General features: G+C 54.4%; 9 protein-coding genes across 16 annotated transcripts; 7 read left to right on the forward strand and 2 right to left on the reverse strand.

The window, feature by feature from the left end:
* Window positions 1-454: 454 nt before the first annotated feature.
* On the forward strand, window positions 455-1,131 carry KVP17_003355 (uncharacterized protein; the record flags this gene model as incomplete). Of its 2 annotated transcripts, XM_068520542.1 has the most annotated exons (2): window positions 455-925; window positions 952-1,131. In XM_068520542.1, 2 exons carry the CDS (start codon window positions 455-457, stop codon window positions 1,129-1,131), a joined length of 651 nt encoding a protein of 216 aa, XP_068378378.1. The 2 variants fall into 2 exon arrangements, with proteins under 2 accessions (XP_068378378.1, XP_068378379.1); XM_068520543.1 differs by lacking the exon at window positions 952-1,131 and having other exon boundaries at window positions 542-940.
* Window positions 1,100-2,977, reverse strand: KVP17_003352 (uncharacterized protein; the record flags this gene model as incomplete). Of its 2 annotated transcripts, XM_068520537.1 has the most annotated exons (2): window positions 1,140-1,185; window positions 1,209-2,977. In XM_068520537.1, the coding sequence occupies 2 exons, from the start codon at window positions 2,975-2,977 to the stop codon at window positions 1,140-1,142; spliced, it is 1,815 nt and encodes a 604-aa protein (XP_068378373.1). The 2 variants fall into 2 exon arrangements, with proteins under 2 accessions (XP_068378374.1, XP_068378373.1); XM_068520538.1 differs by having other exon boundaries at window positions 1,100-2,977.
* Window positions 2,978-3,109: 132 nt separating this feature from the next.
* KVP17_003348 (uncharacterized protein) lies at window positions 3,110-6,914 on the forward strand (the record flags this gene model as incomplete). Of its 5 annotated transcripts, XM_068520523.1 has the most annotated exons (5): window positions 3,110-4,174; window positions 4,229-4,823; window positions 4,850-5,488; window positions 5,517-6,522; window positions 6,551-6,914. In XM_068520523.1, 5 exons carry the CDS (start codon window positions 3,110-3,112, stop codon window positions 6,912-6,914), a joined length of 3,669 nt encoding a protein of 1,222 aa, XP_068378359.1. The 5 variants fall into 5 exon arrangements, with proteins under 5 accessions (XP_068378359.1, XP_068378360.1, XP_068378358.1 ...); XM_068520522.1 differs by lacking the exons at window positions 3,110-4,174; window positions 6,551-6,914 and having other exon boundaries at window positions 4,850-5,604; XM_068520524.1 differs by lacking the exons at window positions 4,229-4,823; window positions 4,850-5,488; window positions 5,517-6,522; window positions 6,551-6,914 and having other exon boundaries at window positions 3,110-4,192.
* Window positions 6,915-7,233: 319 nt separating this feature from the next.
* On the forward strand, window positions 7,234-8,229 carry KVP17_003356 (uncharacterized protein; the record flags this gene model as incomplete). The annotated part of the gene is made up of 1 exon (XM_068520544.1): window positions 7,234-8,229. One exon carries the CDS (start codon window positions 7,234-7,236, stop codon window positions 8,227-8,229), a length of 996 nt encoding a protein of 331 aa, XP_068378380.1.
* Window positions 8,230-8,559: 330 nt separating this feature from the next.
* On the reverse strand, window positions 8,560-9,264 carry KVP17_003358 (uncharacterized protein; the record flags this gene model as incomplete). The annotated part of the gene is made up of 1 exon (XM_068520547.1): window positions 8,560-9,264. One exon carries the CDS (start codon window positions 9,262-9,264, stop codon window positions 8,560-8,562), a length of 705 nt encoding a protein of 234 aa, XP_068378382.1.
* Window positions 9,265-9,421: 157 nt separating this feature from the next.
* On the forward strand, window positions 9,422-12,662 carry KVP17_003354 (uncharacterized protein; the record flags this gene model as incomplete). 2 transcript variants are annotated; one of them, XM_068520540.1, is made up of 2 exons in its annotated part: window positions 9,422-12,394; window positions 12,423-12,662. In XM_068520540.1, the coding sequence occupies 2 exons, from the start codon at window positions 9,422-9,424 to the stop codon at window positions 12,660-12,662; spliced, it is 3,213 nt and encodes a 1,070-aa protein (XP_068378376.1). The 2 variants fall into 2 exon arrangements, with proteins under 2 accessions (XP_068378376.1, XP_068378377.1); XM_068520541.1 differs by having other exon boundaries at window positions 9,422-12,427.
* A 914-nt stretch (window positions 12,663-13,576) lies between these two features.
* Window positions 13,577-13,954, forward strand: KVP17_003357 (uncharacterized protein; the record flags this gene model as incomplete). Its single annotated transcript, XM_068520545.1, has 1 exon — window positions 13,577-13,954. The coding sequence occupies one exon, from the start codon at window positions 13,577-13,579 to the stop codon at window positions 13,952-13,954; it is 378 nt and encodes a 125-aa protein (XP_068378381.1).
* Window positions 13,955-13,991: 37 nt separating this feature from the next.
* Window positions 13,992-14,864, forward strand: KVP17_003359 (uncharacterized protein; the record flags this gene model as incomplete). Its single annotated transcript, XM_068520548.1, has 1 exon — window positions 13,992-14,864. The coding sequence occupies one exon, from the start codon at window positions 13,992-13,994 to the stop codon at window positions 14,862-14,864; it is 873 nt and encodes a 290-aa protein (XP_068378383.1).
* Window positions 14,865-15,164: 300 nt separating this feature from the next.
* On the forward strand, window positions 15,165-16,428 carry KVP17_003362 (uncharacterized protein; the record flags this gene model as incomplete). Its single annotated transcript, XM_068520553.1, has 2 exons — window positions 15,165-15,587; window positions 15,616-16,428. The coding sequence occupies 2 exons, from the start codon at window positions 15,165-15,167 to the stop codon at window positions 16,426-16,428; spliced, it is 1,236 nt and encodes a 411-aa protein (XP_068378388.1).
* Between the last annotated feature and the right edge of the window lie 97 nt (window positions 16,429-16,525).

A 16,525-nucleotide genomic window follows, 5' to 3' on the forward strand; every position in this document is an offset into this window, starting at 1 on the left:
ACAGAGAGATTCGGCCTCCTGCAGCGATATCCTTCATGTTCATTCCCCTCACACTTGAGAGCTTCTTAAGCAGCGCAGTTTGGTGTCGAGCCCGGGGTGACGGAAGTGGTTCGAGTTTCTGACTCAGCTCTTCTACTGGAACGTAATCCGTATTCGATATCCGACTCCTCATCCCCGATTTGACAACGACGTCTTCATCAATGACTGCCGCGGACGCATCATGCTCCGAGTGGTTCGTGAGATCGTAAATGAAGTGCTCGAAAAAATCCACCATTGCTGTTAATGGGTTTCGTGAAAGCGTGAATGAGATACCACCTAAATGTTGCATGTTTCGACACGTTGAACATGTTGCCTTTGCCATAGAGTCAGTCATGGCGCTTCCGACTACTAGCACACCTGCATATGCTCGCCACCCGTGGCACAGACACTCCTGGTGGCGAATCACCCAGTGCACATGGGCTGCCACCGGTGCCGCCGGAAGTCAGCCGACGCAATTCCATCAGCGGCTGACTGGATGGGTTACGTCGCCGGTTATGCTGCGATGCTGCTAGGTTTTTTACACATCTTCACCACGGACGCTCATCTCAACAGATCGTCATGGGAAGAGACCTTTGATGACCCCAACAAGGAGGTCTGGCGGGGTCGCTTGTTCAGTCTGGCGCCTGCCGTCATAGCAGATGTGTGGGCTGGCGTTGTACTTGGTGCGATTACTGTGGAGTCCTATCATGAGACCCCCCTGAAGTTGATACGCGTGAACTTCGTCGCTGTCACGGCCTGGCAGCTCTTCGTGGTGTTGTTCGGTGTCATAGGGTATATGGGCAACCTGGGATTCATTATGAGCCTGCCAGGATTACTCGCCAGCGCTGCGGCGTTATTCAGCGTGACTGTTCTAAAGGCGACTCCGACGCTTCATTTTCCTAGCGTGGTAAGTTTACGGTAGAAGCGACACAGTTTCCATTCGCGCCAGCTCACTCTGATTTGGTAGTGAGAGCGAAAGTCTTCGTCCCAGACAGGGAGTCTTGGTGGTCATCACGGAAGAAGGTATTCAAGAAGTTGGCCCACAGCGACGCCGAAAGACAAGAGCACAAGGAATTGGAAGCTAACGATGGGAGTGTCTGCGTTGAAACCTAGAGATCGACTCACTCCACACGGCTCTGCTTAGTATTATGCAGAGTGTCGAAACGACTACAGACGGCTTACGCACCCACTCGGACAGTCTAACGCGCCAGGGTTCGTCGCCGACTAGGGCGTTGATGAAGGCGTGCGGGGAAGAGCAACGGTGCCGCAACGATGAGAAGGTTCGGAATTGCAGCTGGTTGTGGGATATGTAGGAGGGAACGGCCTGCATCTCAACGGGATCTCCGGTATCGTCCTCCAACAGGGCGAACCTGCCGCCTTCCCAGTCAAGAATGAATGTGCTAGCGCCAGCCAAAACCTGCTGCTGAAACGAATCCAGTAGCTCAGACGTCTCCTGGATGATAACTGACTGATAAACGGAAAGATCAGTCTCGTCATCCACCTCCTCCTCGTTCCAGCCTTCAAATGTCTTTTCGTTGTGCAGGGCGAGCGTGCGGTCCACGGTAATAGGCGACTCAGGCTTTATGTACACGACGCAATAAGTCCGAACTCCAACCGTGGTTGACGAGCACAGTTGGTCTGCCGACGTCTTGGTCAGCGGTACTGCAAAGTCGCTCGCGGCCTGCGACAACATGCCCTTAAATTCCAGCCAAGACTTCCGGGAGACAAGCTGCCGTCGAACGATTCGCATGTTGGGTCCGTCGACATCGCAGGGCGGCAGCGATATCAGCGCATGGTCCTTGGACAGCCCTTTGGGAACTATCTTCCGATACTCCTTGGACACGGTCCCCAACGGAGCCGTTGCAATATCAAACACCTGATTCCAAGACTCCAAACTGCTGGAGAACATCATGGGTGGTTGTTCGGTCTGGCGGATGAAGAGTAGTCGGGGCTTCTCGCTGGCTCCGCGGCCGCATTCATAGAAGTCCAGAAACTGCTTAGTGTGGTTTATCGACCTGTAGTTCTGGGGCATGTTTGCATGAACCCACTGCTTGAGGCTTCCCAGCCCGGAAATCTCGCCTATGGGCATGATGACTGGCTTCTGCCCCCGAGTGAGCATCAGCACAGTAGGATGAAATCTCACATGAATGGGCAGCTTCTTTACGGACTTCTTGTCACGCAATGCGTCGACTACTCCGAATCTCGCAAATCCCGACAGTTGGGATGCCAGTGCTTCGAATATTTTAAAGAACTGCGTGCTGCCGAACTCCAAATCGCTGTGCACCATAACAAGCCAGACAGGAGCTTTCCTGGTGAAATCGTTAAGGGGAATCTTAACCAGAGCATCGTAGTTCTCTGCTGTAAGAACCTGAGTGTAGACGGGCTTGATTGTGTCGAGGTTCACACTGTGACTGCTGTCGTAAATGTTTCGCTTCGTAGGATCCGAGAGGACCTCAAACGCTTCCTGTATAGCAGTGAACTTCGCAGCACAGGCGTCGCAGTCGGGATTGCGATCAGGGTGCCATTGCGAAGCTAGTTTACGGAACTGTCGACGGATACCAGAAGTGGCTTCCTTCTTGGACACGCCTAAAACCTCATAATGGTCCACAGTGGTATAGTCAAGGTTTCGGCGATTGTACCACTCGTCCTCTCCACTCTTCAAGCCAACGAGGAGGAGGCATGCCGCGACGAGAGAGAGGAAGTACATCATACGTTTGACCTTCTCCAAAAACGACAGTGGCGGGTGGAGTCGAGCTTCCTCCTTGGCTTGCTTACGGTACTGACGCCGTGCTTGCTCCATCCCTTCACGGTCGTCGTCATCCCACTGCGGCTGGCCGCAGCAACCACCCCCGCCACAGGCACCAGCTTTCTTGGTCTCGGTTAGAAGGTCAAGCAGCTCGTCATCACTATCTGCCGCCTCCTCCTTCAAGAGATCGAGATCTGAACTCGACGAGGACATTAGAATTGGACAATTGCGGAGACAGGACTTTGAGAACCCCACCAGCAGCAAGACACCCAGACCTCTGTGCCCGCACCAAATGACTCTTGCATAGAATGAATCCCAGGATATTTCCAAACTTTCGACCTGCGTATGATACCACCAACCTCTGACCTTGTCTTCGCTTTCGTCGGAGGACTGGTCATCGCGCTGGCCACGACCATCAACCTCAGTTTAGCAGGCCGGGTAACTGGTATTTCGGGCATCCTATCCACTGTCTACAAATTCGACGCTGGCTCCGGCTTGGAGTGGAAGATGTCCTTCATTGCCGGACTCCTGGTGCCCGCCTCCCTTGCCGGCCTGATATTTGGGGACGGTGTGGATTTCGGCGCTTTCCAGCTGCAGTGGTTCGACTCTGAGGCCTGGATGAACGGCCGCCTTCATGAGACCCTGTGGGTCCTTAGCGGAGCTCTTGTGGGTTTCGGTACTAGGATGGGCTGCGGCTGCACGTCCGGCCACGGCGTGTGCGGCCTTCCTCGTTTCTCCCTCCGGTCTCTCGTCGCGGTTTGCTGTTTTATGGCTTCGGGTATGGTCGTATCCACCAGCTTGCACTTCTCAGGTTTTTTTGACGCCATGACTGGGCATTCCTGGGGAGCGACCACGGAGCAGTGGTGGCAGTGGGCAGGTCCGCTGGTCACCCTCTGGATGGCGGTCATGGCCGCTGTCGTTGCCAGTCTGACAAGTGGCTGGATGGATTACGCGATCGGTGGTCTGACTGGGTTCCTCTTCGGGTGTGGACTTCTGCTTTCGGGAATGTGCCGAGTGTCAAAGGTCAACGGGTTCCTGACTCTGGACTGGGCTGTTTGGGATCCCAGCCTGGCTCTGGTCATGGGCGGTGCTGTGGGGTTCAATCTATGCTCATTCCCAGCTATCCTCAAACGAGAAAAGCCTGTAGTTCAGGAAACGTTCTCTTGCCCCACAAGGAGCGATATTGACTGGGAATTGGTGCTGGGATCGTGCATCTTTGGCGTGGGCTGGGGGATCGGAGGCATGTGTCCCGGTCCCGGTCTCATGAGCGCTGTCGCCAAGACTCATAGCACGATTTGGGTCGCAGGGTTGATTGGCGGTATGGCGCTCTACGATTTTGTGTGCAAGCAGGCTATTGAAGATACCAAGACGTCGAAGATATCAGAGACCGAACTTCTGCTCAGTGCACCTGTGAATCACTGTCACTAATTAATCGTTGATTTGACACTGTGTTGACCCATCCAGATGCGTGACGTGCCCCAGCTGCACTTCAGTTGGATCAAGGACCAAATGGAAAAAATCACTTCTCGAGCCGCTGCAGATAGAGCCACCCCACGTCTGAGCTTCGCTTACACACTGGAGGGCTTCCACGCAGAATCTAGCAGGTCGTCTGAAATACACGGCATAGATTTTTCCTACCACGAACGCAACCACAACCGCCAGTTCATCCAGAACCGAGGAACGTCGTGGAAGAAGCGCTTCATTCGCGCAGAGGGTTGGTTCTATTGCGCCATGGTGGCAGTTCTGACTGCTTTTTCGGCAGGCTGGATTGAGATGGCCGTCAAGTACTTGTTTGACCTCCGATTCGGGGTCTGTGACAGCCTCATATGGCTGTCACGGAGCGCCTGCTGTGATAATGACGCTAGCGTGGACTTGCGCAACAACAGGTGCGTTCTGCGGCCGGTCACCGAGTTGCAGGCAGACGCGACGATGTCTGAAGGCGGCAGCGTGTCGCTTATTCCGGACCGTGTCCAGTGGCTGTCTTGGTCTCGGATACTCAGAGTACCGGCTGGTGGAGTTTACTGGATGGAGTACATCATGTACATTGTACTGTCGACTGGTGAGGAGAGGTTGGACCAAACACAGTTTTCGCCGCTGTTGCCGCTGTCCTCTGCCAGGCGTTGGCGCCCCCTGCTGCCGGGTCCGGAATACCCGAAGTAAAGACAATACTTGGAGGGTTCGTTCTCAAACGGGTCCTGGGGTTCTGGACGCTACTCATCAAGGTGGTTGGCCTGGCCTTCGCAATTGCCTCCGGGCTCTGCTTGGGTAAGGAAGGTCCTTTGGTCCATATCGCCTGCTGTTGGTCCCACCTCCTCTCCCGGTACGGCCACAAATTCAGAGAGAACGAGGCGAAGCAACGGGAGCTTCTCTCTGCGGCTTGCGCCACTGGCGTATCCTGCGCTTTCGGTGCTCCGCTGGGAGGAGTTCTGTTCAGCCTGGAGGAGGTGTCGACGTACTTCCCTCCGAAAACACTTTGGAAGTCTTTCTTTTGCGCCGTCGTTGGCGCTCTAGTCCTCAAGTGGATCGACGCAGACCATACGGGAAGCCTGACTATGTTCCAAATGGACATGATGTCCCTTGTGGGTGGCTGGCAGCTAATAGAGCTCGTCCCCTTCACGATTCTGGGTGTTCTTGGTGGAATGGGCGGTGCACTCTACATCCATCTGAACGTTCGTTGGGCTGCCTTCAAGAAAGAACTTAGAGAGAAGGACACTTCTAACATGGGTGAGTTACAAGAGGCCTGGAGATGCAGCACTGCGTATCATCCGCAACCCAATCTTAGAGGCGGCAGTCGTTACGTGCGTCTTCTCAGTGTGCAACTACAATGGGGAGCTCATTAGGATGTCCAACTCCAGTCTCATGAAAAGCTTGTTCAACCGATGTCAGCTGGAGGCCTCCGACCACCATGGTTTCTGCTCCAATAACTTGTCTCTGAGAACGTCTGAGTACAACACCAGCAACACGCTGATGGTCACACTTTTCGGAATCGCGGCCCTGAAATTTGTTCAAGCGGTTTTCTGCTTCGGTCTAGGTCTGCCCTCGGGGTTGTTCATCCCTTCGCTGACGATCGGAGCCCTGATGGGTCGGATGTTGGGCCTCTTCATGTTGCGCTACACCGCTGCTTTCCATCCGAACTATGCAGCTGTCCACGCCATAAATCCCGGCGTGTATGCACTTGTCGGTGCGGCTGCAATGTTGGGTGGTGTGACACGGACGACGATCTCAATCGTGGTAATCATGTTCGAGCTGACTGGCGGGCTGAACTACGTCGTGCCGTTTATGTCAGCAGTTATGGTATCTAAGTGGGTTGGGGACGCGTTGGCACCTCACTCCATATATGAGTGCTACATCCGCCTCCGAGGCTACCCTTTCCTGGATGCAGAGCTGGCGGATGCCGCCTACACCCTGAGAGCGACCGACATAGCGACCGCCAACGTGGCTGTCTTTACACTGGAGAGCAACACTGTCGCCTCGATGAAGTCTAAACTTGCCCGGTACAGCTTCAAGGGCTTTCCGCTGGTGACCAATTCAGTCGACCGTGGAGTCTGTGGCTTGCTTCACACTGCTGACCTGCAAGCTGCCCTGGCGGCCGTACAGGACAAAGGATTCGCTGACACCACTCAGATAGAGTTTTCCACCTACTCACGAAGATCCCGCCTAGCCGATCAGAAGGGGGAACTGGTAAAAGTGAGCAAGCAGCCACCCTCGGGATTCAACGTGCCGAGCTTCTTTTCCTTCGTGGGTCTGGGAAGCAAGCGGTGAGCCCTGGAATTGGCAGTCATACAGGTGCGAAGAAGTGGAGATGTGCACGAGTCACCGGAGCGTCGGTGCTTCAGGATCTCCCGTTGTCGACATGAAGGGCGTCACCGTCTACTACCGAGCTGCGGATTCCTTCAACCCCAACTCCGAGTCTAAACGCGCTTTGCTGGGTGGCCAAGGCACCTTGGATTTCTCAGAATTGGTGGACGAAGCAGTCATACAACTGGTCCCTGAGAGTCCTTTGTCTCAGGTCCACAATCTCTTCCACCAGCTGGGCATCCGTCTGTGTCTACTGACGAGAAAAGGCAGACTGGAGGGACTCTTGACAAAACGGGCTTTCCTCTCCGCGACATCCTCCGCAATAGACTGTGCAGCACGCATGCCGTCGTAGTATCTGAGACCTGTGGAGCTTGTTGCCTCGACCCTTCGATTGACTGACATTAGTATTTGGCGAATCTTACGCACTGCACACAATGTCGACTGCGTACTCTGGCTCGGACGCAGCATCCCAAGCAGGGTCAGCTGCCGGAGTGTACCCTGGTGGGGATATATAGGTAGTGGTATCAGCCAGCTTCAATGACTATTTCGAGGGCTCGTCAGAAAGTGCTCACGGAGAGAACGAGAATGACACACTATTCGTCTCGAAGCAGTCCCGCACTAATAACGTGGTCCGACAGCGCGCTTCGGACAGAGGATTGCTCGCTGCATTCATGAATCCGCTCCGAAAGTCCTGCTGTGTTCGCGCCGTGGAATACGCCGCAAATTACGCCGCGCCTGTCACGATGGGCGGTATAGTGATGCACGCCGATGGGTCAATGGCAGACCCAGAGATGGACGAAGACTTGCGACAGGGCAAACGCAAAGGTAGACTTCCTCCGGGCGCTGTGGCTCACATCTTCGCTGACGGCGTTGACGTGGACGCGGTCAGACTGCTACACGTGGACCGCAGACTGAAGGGGTTGTTACAGGTAGCACTGGTCGAGGAGAGGGGCCAGCGATGGTCGTCAGAGCGGTTGGCAGAAATCGTGACTCAAGCCCTCAAACCGGAAAAGATTCGCAGCGTTGACGCTCTGCTGGAGAAGGACTCAACATACGCAGGTTTGGTAAAGCGACGCCGAGTTTCCTCGCCACACTTCGATGACATCCTATCCGACTTCAACGGGGTTCTGAACGACACGGAGAGCAGCCGGGGCCGACATTTGCACCTCCTGGTCTCACGAGGATCCTTTGCGATGATGACGTCGACCTTCCAACGAGGATTTCTTTGGACGTACACCGTATCAGACATGGGGGGTGGCGGCGATGACAAGACCTACAACCTTGACAAGAAGAATGAACCTTACTACCGATCGCCTAGCGTCGCCATTTTTAACAAACTTGAGGACGCTCTCGCCCTTGTGAAACGAGTGCACCAGGCAGACCTTTCCTCCTTTCAGAACAATTCGACCTTGAAGTGGTCCGCCTGGATACTAGCCAGCATTGAGAAGGTTGGCGAAGGTTCGAACGAGACATCGTCGGTGGAAATCTCTGAAGGCTCCGGAGAGATAAAAGGAGAACCTGACATCGGCCCTGTGAACTACTTGAAGGGTGCAGGCCTGGTGGCCGTAGGCGACGACGCTGACGACGAGGCACAGTTCGTTCAGCAGGCAGGGCAGCACATGACGGTGATGTTCGGCAAGCGCAAAAAACTGGATGATGACTCGTAGCTGTGATTTTAAAGAAACTCAATTTTCGAGTATGGACACTCAGGGTGGATGCACTCCTGTAGCCCCAGTCGGCAGTCCAGCCGCCTGTGCCATACAGACGCCCATCAACCAACGGTACCCAGTTGAAGAGTGGCTGCAAATAACCCTAGCACGGCTGAACGAACTGCTGCACCTCTTTGACGAGACAAACGCTCCGTATTGTGAAGGTGTTCGTCGTTGTATTGAACGACTCAAAGAGATGGAAGACCAGTTAAAGAGCGATTCATTGAGCCAGTTCCACTGAAGTAGTCTCATCGGATTCGAGTTCAAGGATATGCACATAAAGAAAATTCACACAGTGTCAACTGATTCGCGCTTCAAAGGTGTCAAGTACACATAGACGGAGAACAGCACGTAGACGTGCCGGTACCAGTGCCGGAAGCACTGGAACTGCGACTGGTGATGTGACATGACCCGCCTGCTATCCAGAGGTCTCGGGTTGAAAGCGACAACATAGTTCTCGCTGCAGAGGAGACGAGGCATCCTGATAGCCAGAGCGTAATACAGCAACAGCACAACAGGGAGAAGCAGAATGCCGAGGTACTTCATCAAGCGGTTGATGGTCAAATTGGCGTAGAATGCTATCTGCTTGTTAGGGTTGAGATTGTTCGCGTGAATCACAGCGCTTTTTACAGTGAAGTGAGTCGATACGTGATTGGGGTGGGAGGATATTCCGCGGAAGTCGAAGGTAGCGACGGACTGGATGTTGTTACTCTTGAGCCAATCGGCAACAATAGCTCTCCCTTCAGATACGTTCCATGTACGCCAGGCGTCACGCATTGAAGGGTGGGCAACCATTTGCAAGTCATCAATTCCTAGTTCGCTCTTGGCTGCGCTAAGCTCGCCCTTCCGAACAGCATTATCACCGCACGTCATGCAGAGAACGAAGACGCGTTTCCCACGTGCAGTCAAGGCTCGAATCAGGGGCAAGAAAAACATTGCCTCATCATCAGGATGGGAAATCACCACGCCCCATCTATTCGCAGTTTGTGGCATCGCAATAATTGACGAATTGTTGTGGAGTCATGACAGCTCCATGAGGCTAATGACGCCAGTGCAGTGCGGACACCACACGCGCGAAGTGACGAATTGACTACGAGAGACAGACTCCTGAGTAGAAATTACCAAACATTGCTAAAAATACATCATTTCTATGCTTCGCGCGACCTCGCGGTTGATCGGACAGAGAGAGAGTCGGACGCGTCTGGTCAAGGCAAGCACCAACAAGAAAGTTGACCCCTGCAAGCAGAAAACGTTGGACGCTTTGCTAAAAGAGGTGCATGCGACTTCAGACGTCAGCTGGTTGAGTTCTCGCCTAGAAGCGCGCCCCATCGCAAGGCATCCGGTGGTCGCTTTGAAGGTTCTCACGCTGATTCACCGAGTTTTCCGCGATGCGACCGACTGCAGGAAGGTCAACTCCCTGGTTCCCACTGTTTCGATGTTGCAGTCCTCTTGGCAAGACCACTACGCTATACAATGCGCGACGTCCCTCGACTTTCTGCGCACACTCGATCCATCGCAGCCGGGGCCCGGGGATGCCGATGAGGTGAAGCGTTTAATCCACGTCTTAGTGTGTTATTCACAGTACCTGCGTCTGAGGCTGGATACGCAGCGCAAGTATCACTGGCTATTTGACGGGAGGTGGTGTTGGGGATCCTACCTCTCGGAGTCGTCTCTGTCTTCTTTAACACAGGTCCCCGTCACGCTCGACCCTGACTGCCGAAACGCGATGAACCCCGTGTCCTTCACCACCTTGAAGGCTCTCTTGGCAGTGTCTAGGTCGGCCTCAGCGCTCGCTCAGCGGGTCGGGGGCGACCGAGTCTCGGGGTTCTTCAGTCTTTTCACTCCTGTTATTCAAATGCTTACTGAAGACTGCCGCTTCCTTTTCCGCACGCAGACGGTGCTGGGCAGTTTGCTAGTGGCGAGCGCCTTGCCCTTTGACTCTGAAGCACTTGCCTGCGGCGTGGACGCCGAGGGATCTGAACGCGCCGTGATTCAAACTATCGTATCCCAGAACTACCGCCTCCCAATAAATGCCCTGCGAGCGCTCTACGAAAGGCAGAGGTCCCATCCGCTCAGCAGCTTCGAGGGTCTGAAGTCGCCATACGTCATTAGCGACATCGCTCTGCGGGCCCTCCAGGGAATGTGGATGCTAAAGGACGACCTGTCGCAATTCCACAGGACACTGCGGGGCCTTCTCGAGCTGGTCAACCGTCTGTCAGCGGCGTACCCGGAGTTGCAGCCGACCATGACGCAGGATCCACTAGCCTGCATGGGACACACGACTCTGGATGACTATGTGGCTTCTAAAGTTTGGCAGTTCGATGACACGCCTGATGAAGCGGCCTTCTCGGGGCTATTCCTGCCCATTCCACATGTGCTCGGCCTTGAATACGAAGGAGAGTCGGTCTCGACGCGGCCGCAGACGAGTTCTGAACCCTCCAGAGAGCCGGCGCCAATGAACTCCCGAGGATTGACCACATTCAAAACAAGCGTGGCAACTCCCTCGGAGTACCTCTACGATTCGGTGGAGATGGACATATCTCTACCACTGCCTCAGACACCTGGAACCCATGCAACGCCTGCGACTCATGCGACTCCGAGAGAGCACGAGACGTGCAGCGACCTCGAGCTGAGCGGTGATTTCCTGTCCTTCGGCCCGCCCGGGCTTCGCCACGACCGCCCCCCCTTTTGTGGAAACATCGCTAACACTCCCTTCAGGTTCGTAAAAGGAATAGGTCACAAACTGGGCTGCGCTGCTGACGAGGCAGCGCCTAGGGTGACACTCATACCTCCTGTACCTCCTATGCCTCGCTCGGCGTCTCCCCTGTCTCGACGAAGCAGTTCCGTGTGTCGATCATCTATGAGCGCCCCCACAGACCCTAAGTCCTTCACTGACTTCCTCGTGCAGAGAGCAAGAAGCGGCTCGGCCACCAGTGAACAAGGACCTGTGGCTACACCCCCTCTTCTGCCTGCTGCGGCGCCCAGCGCGCCAGCTCCAGTCGAGAGACACTTCTTCCATCCTCGCTCGTTGATAGACGGGTGCTCTGGTGGCGCCCCTCCACCTTTGCTCCCGCGGTCGGCCGCTTTTATTCATAAGTCATCCCCGTCGTCTACACTGAAGCCTTCACCTGTACGCCGTGAGGCGCTCCAAACGGATGGCCTTCCCTTTCGGAAGGTACATATTCGCCCTCAGGAGCGGCCGCCAGGCCGGTCAAGGTCTCGGTGTGTCAAACCGAATTGTTCAAATCCGGCATCGCGGCCTATGCCCGCCCAGAGACTACCGAGACCCCCCCCAGTGTCAGGCGTGTCGATGCTGACTGCAACAGCGCCGGACGGGGTGAGTCGCTCGAAGTGCCGGCAGTCCAAGACCAGACCCGTGCCACAGCCCACCGCCAGTCCCAAGGCATACAAGGCGGCGGCTCCAAAGGTATGCTACCGCGCTCAGAGTCCCAAAGTGTCGTATCGAGCTGACCCACGAGTGGCGTACAGAGTAGAGCGGCCTGCCACACTGGACGTGGCTTGCGCCTCGATGCCCAAGGATTGCGTCATCGACTATGCAGATATTGTGCTTCACGAAAAGTTGGGCCATGGAGCCACTGCCGACGTCTACCGAGGAACCTGGCGCGGCACGGAGGTGGCAGTCAAGAACCTGAAGACTACGAACTCGGACCAGATGGCCCACCTGCTGCGCGAATTGGCCATCATGGTGCGCCTCCGCCACCCCAACATAGTGCTGCTCATGGGGTGCTCATACAGCCCTCTGTCCGTCGTTACGGAGTGCTGTCGCGGTGGGACTCTGTTCAGTCTGCTCCATCCAAAGGATGGGCCGTCTCCGCGCCTAGGGCTCCCCCTAAAGCGGAAGATTGCACTGGACGTTGCACTGGGGTGTCTTTATCTTCATTCCCTAGAGCCGAAGATCATCCATCGAGACCTGAAATCACTCAATATCCTCCTAACGGACCATGTCGCGGCGCACACTAAGCCTGACTCGGTTTCAGCGAAGGTCGCCGACTTCGGCCTCTCACGCAATCTACGGGCGGAGTGCACCCATGAGGGAGGCCCGGCCGGAACCTACCACTGGATGGCGCCTGAAGTTCTGCAAGGCGGGAAGTATGATGAGAAGGTGAGTGCGCGGTCGCATCGGAATGCAGGCTGATGTCTACTCCTTCGCCATCGTGCTCTACGAGCTGTACTCGCAACAGCTCCCGTACGCCGGGCTCGGCCTAGCTCCAGGAGTCGTCGCACGCAAAGTCAAGGACGAGGGTCTACGGCCCAGCCTATTGGGCGAATTTCCTCCCGCGATCAGGCATCTGATAGGGCGTTGCTGGATGGCTTCCCCCGAAGAACGACCAAGCTTCACGAGAATTGTAGAAGTTCTAAAAACCGCATGATGCCTTCGTGAAAAAATAGTGTTCGGCAATAGTTTGTAGAGATTTAGAATTTCTCGTTGCGGTCTCTATCTACCCATCGTCTTCCTCGGCCACCACGACCACGTTCGTTAGTCCTGTAGACAGGCCGATCTCGCTTGTTAGTATGGTTGCGCTTTGGCATTGATCGGCTGAAAATGGTCCGTTCCAGCGAGTACAGGGCCTCTTTGAGTTGAAGATCGTCTCGGGTATTGCGGGAGATGAGTTCGTCGAACTCATTACGAGAAATAGTCACGGGGCTTTTGTTGAAGGTGCTCTCTGTGAACGCGGCCCGGCCGGGCGTGTGGCTGTGGCTCTCATGGTGACAGAAGGTACATATACGTCCAAATCCACAGGCGTTACTGCCCCAGTGGTTGACACAGGGAGCGCAGTCGGGGTCTGTGTGACAAACCTGGCTTGTAACCCACGTCTGACAGTTCCTAGGCACCACCAACGGGGAAAGGTGGCTTCATTGCCGTTTACAGTCCAGAGGACCTCTGGAACGACTGGAGGCGGAGGGGGAGGAGCGGGCCGCCGTAGAGTGCTGGCTCTGCGGACAATATCACCCAGCGCTTCATCATTGTCGGATTCGTTTTTCAATCTAGGTGCGCTTGTCATTGATCTGCGTCGAACCTCCTTCGTGGGTTGATAGACGTGCAGAAAAGTATTACGACACGTGACGCGGTCTGTCCTGTCGTCGGTGGCAACCAACATTTGAATGCCGAAAGAGGATGGCATCCTTTATCTGTGAAATTGGTATTTACGCATGAGTAGTCTCCCATACACGAAACATTCTTGGCCTGTCATTAGGACCTCACAAATCATCCGTCTGGTTATTTCATCTGATAAGCGACACACCCGTTTTGTGGCCGTATACCGGGCCCAATTAGCTATTTTCCATGGACGACGACTTCGACATCGGTGTGGACGACGATCTCGCTGACGCCGAGCCGTTTGAGTACGAGGAAGAAGACCAAAACCGAACTGTAGTTGGGGGAGGCATAGACGGGGGTGACAGCTCTAAAGCGTCTGAGGGTCCGAGAATCACATCACCTTATATGAGCAAGTTCGAGAAGGCACGGGTAATAGGGACTCGGGCGTTGCAGATCAGTATGAACGCCCCAATAACCATCGCCGTCGACGGTGAAACCGATCCCCTCGCCATAGCTGAGAAAGAACTCTACGCCAAGACCATACCCTTCACAATTCGGAGGTATCTCCCGGATGGGTCGTACGAAGATTGGGATTTAGAGGAGTTGATAATCGATGGTGCTTGAAACGTCATTTTACTAAACGACCAAAATTCCTGTTTCCATGGAACAATTCGCTAACTTCGATTGGAACAACCCTGAGTGGCAGGCCTACTTTCAAAACTTGTTCCCTACCCCTCCGGTGGGTAAGGTTCTGAAGTTCAAGAAGAAATGGTACAAACAGCACATCGACTCTAATTTTGACGATACTGCGGAGACGCCGACTGTGAAGAACGAGGGACCGAGGCACCACAACCACCAGGGACCCTCTTACTTTCTTCCGGTCTGGCACCAAAGAGGACTGGTCGCATTGACCGCCAGCCTGATCTCATTGACGACTAGTCTGGTCCTAACCAACATTCGAATCCCCAGCTATGCTTTGTTGATTGCTGGTCTTTTTATGGAGCTCTATGCGAAGTTTGGCTGGCCTCGATGGAGCGACAAGATCTACTGGCAAACGCTGCTTAGCGACACATTCGCCACCAAGGGTATCATTTTCGGCTTTGCAACGCTCAGTCTCGTCAAAAAGAACCCGCTCTTCATGGCGTCACCGGTTACTACTGCTGTTCTTCTACTAACGCAGGCACTGGAAGCTGGCGAGCCGATTGCTGAGTTCTTCCCACAGCTGATTCGCCAGAAGGCGGCCCTAGTTGTCGTCCAAAGGTGGCAAATATTGCAGATGTTGGCGAACATTGAAGTCATGCTGGGTGTAATGCTCATCGTCAACTTGTTCACTCGGACGCATTCCGTAGCCTACTCCTTCCTATACTGGAACTGTCTTCGGATTTTCTACATCTCTGACCCGAATGTCAGGCTGGCCGTCCATAACATGAGCAACCGAGTTCGGTCTCTGTTGATGTACGTGTCGCCTGTCGTTGCTGGGTACTATGACCGAGCAGCCAGTTTCGTTGATGGATATGCTTCCGGTCAGCGATGACGTCTCTGTGTTGTATGCATTGAATAATCACGCGGGTTCAATGTTGTTGTCCGGTTGACCGGTATTCAGGGTACTGGAACTGTCTTCGGATTTCTACATCTCTGACCCGAATGTCAGGCTGGCCGTCCATAACATGAGCAACCGAGTTTGGTCTCTGTTGATGTACGTGTCGCCTGTCGTTGCTCGAGCAGCCAGTTTCGTTGATGGATATGCTTCCAGTCAGCGATGACGTCTATGTGTTGTGTGCATTTGAATAATCACGTACGCGCGCGTTCAAGGTTTGGGTATTCAGGATTTCACATGAAGGTGTTAGCTCAACAGCGCACATACGCGGCGGGCACCACTACCGTCATCCCTGAGGAGGCCGATGACGTGTGGGCGCTGTACAACATCATCACGGTGGGCGACTTAGTGAAGTCCGCCACCACGCGCAAGGTCAGCTCAAAAAAGGCTGGGGGGGAGCACAGAGGCAAGAACAATGTCACGTCAGTGACAACGATTCTTACCATCAGAGTTGAGTCTGTCGAGTACGTGCCTGGAGAGGCTCTCAGAGTACACGGCCGGAATGTGTGCCTCAACGCGTACGTGCCCATTGGCAAGTATCATACCTTAACAGTCTGCCCGTTGCGGAAGGTGAGCGTGTTCAAGTACAGATGGGATGCCTTTTCCATATTCACACTGAAAAAAGCGCATGAGGCAGCCAATGCTGAAACTGCGATTGTGGTGAGATCGCTCAGCGTGTGTGACTCAGCTGGTGGATAAAGGAGTCGCCACCATTCACCTCGCCACTGAGACATTGACCCGGCAGGTGCACAGCATTCGGCAGCACATCCCTAAGAAGCGGAGCGTCCATAGCGGCTTTGAGAAGGGGGTGACAAAGTTCCACAAGGCGGTCAAAGAGGCTATTGTCTCACAGCTCGACTTGAATCAGATCAAGGTGCTTATTTTAGCCGGCCCTGGATTCTACAAGGACGACCTCTTCAACTACCTTAAGACCAATCTGGACCAGAAAACCGGGCTTACCAAGGAGGTTCTCGTACGAGTGTTGGTCGTACACTCCTCCACGGCGTACAAAAGTGCTTTGCTTGAGCTTCTGTCGTCCACACAGAGCGCCGCAAGTAACGTGAAGGCTCTCAGCTCCTTGGCGCTTTTTGATGAGTTCAACAAGGTGCTGCAAACAGACTCAGACCGGGCGGCTTACGGGACTGCAGCGGTGTACTCTGCGATGGCACAAGCAGCCGTGGACAAGCTCCTCATCTCGGACCAACTTTTCCGCAATGCAAACCCCATCGTTCGCAAGGAATGCGAGGTGTTGATCGAGACGGCCAAGCGTAATGGCATACGTTTCGATGTGTTTTCCAGCGCGCACACATCTGGTGAGCAGCTAATGGCCTTGGGGGGGTTGGCTTGCATCTTGCGTTACCCCATGCCCGATTTGGAGTTCGAGTTTGAGGTGCCTGACGACATTACCCCAGCCATCGTCACACAAGTAGAGCAGCCGTTGCCCACGGAAGCAATTCCAGACATTGATGCAACTAATTGGGATGAAGACACTTTCATGTAACATCACGGTTATTTTTGTTCAACGAATCAGTGTGATTTAAGTACATCATAAAGAGAGGTTCTCCTGTTCAGATTTTTGTTCAACGGATTTTTGTTCA

Source organism: the organism of the source record quoted next (assembly GCF_019968985.1).
Source record: "MAG: Porospora cf. gigantea B chromosome Unknown PgB_NODE_152_length_32596_cov_149.743, whole genome shotgun sequence".
NCBI lineage: Eukaryota > Apicomplexa > Conoidasida > Eugregarinorida > Porosporidae > Porospora > Porospora cf. gigantea B.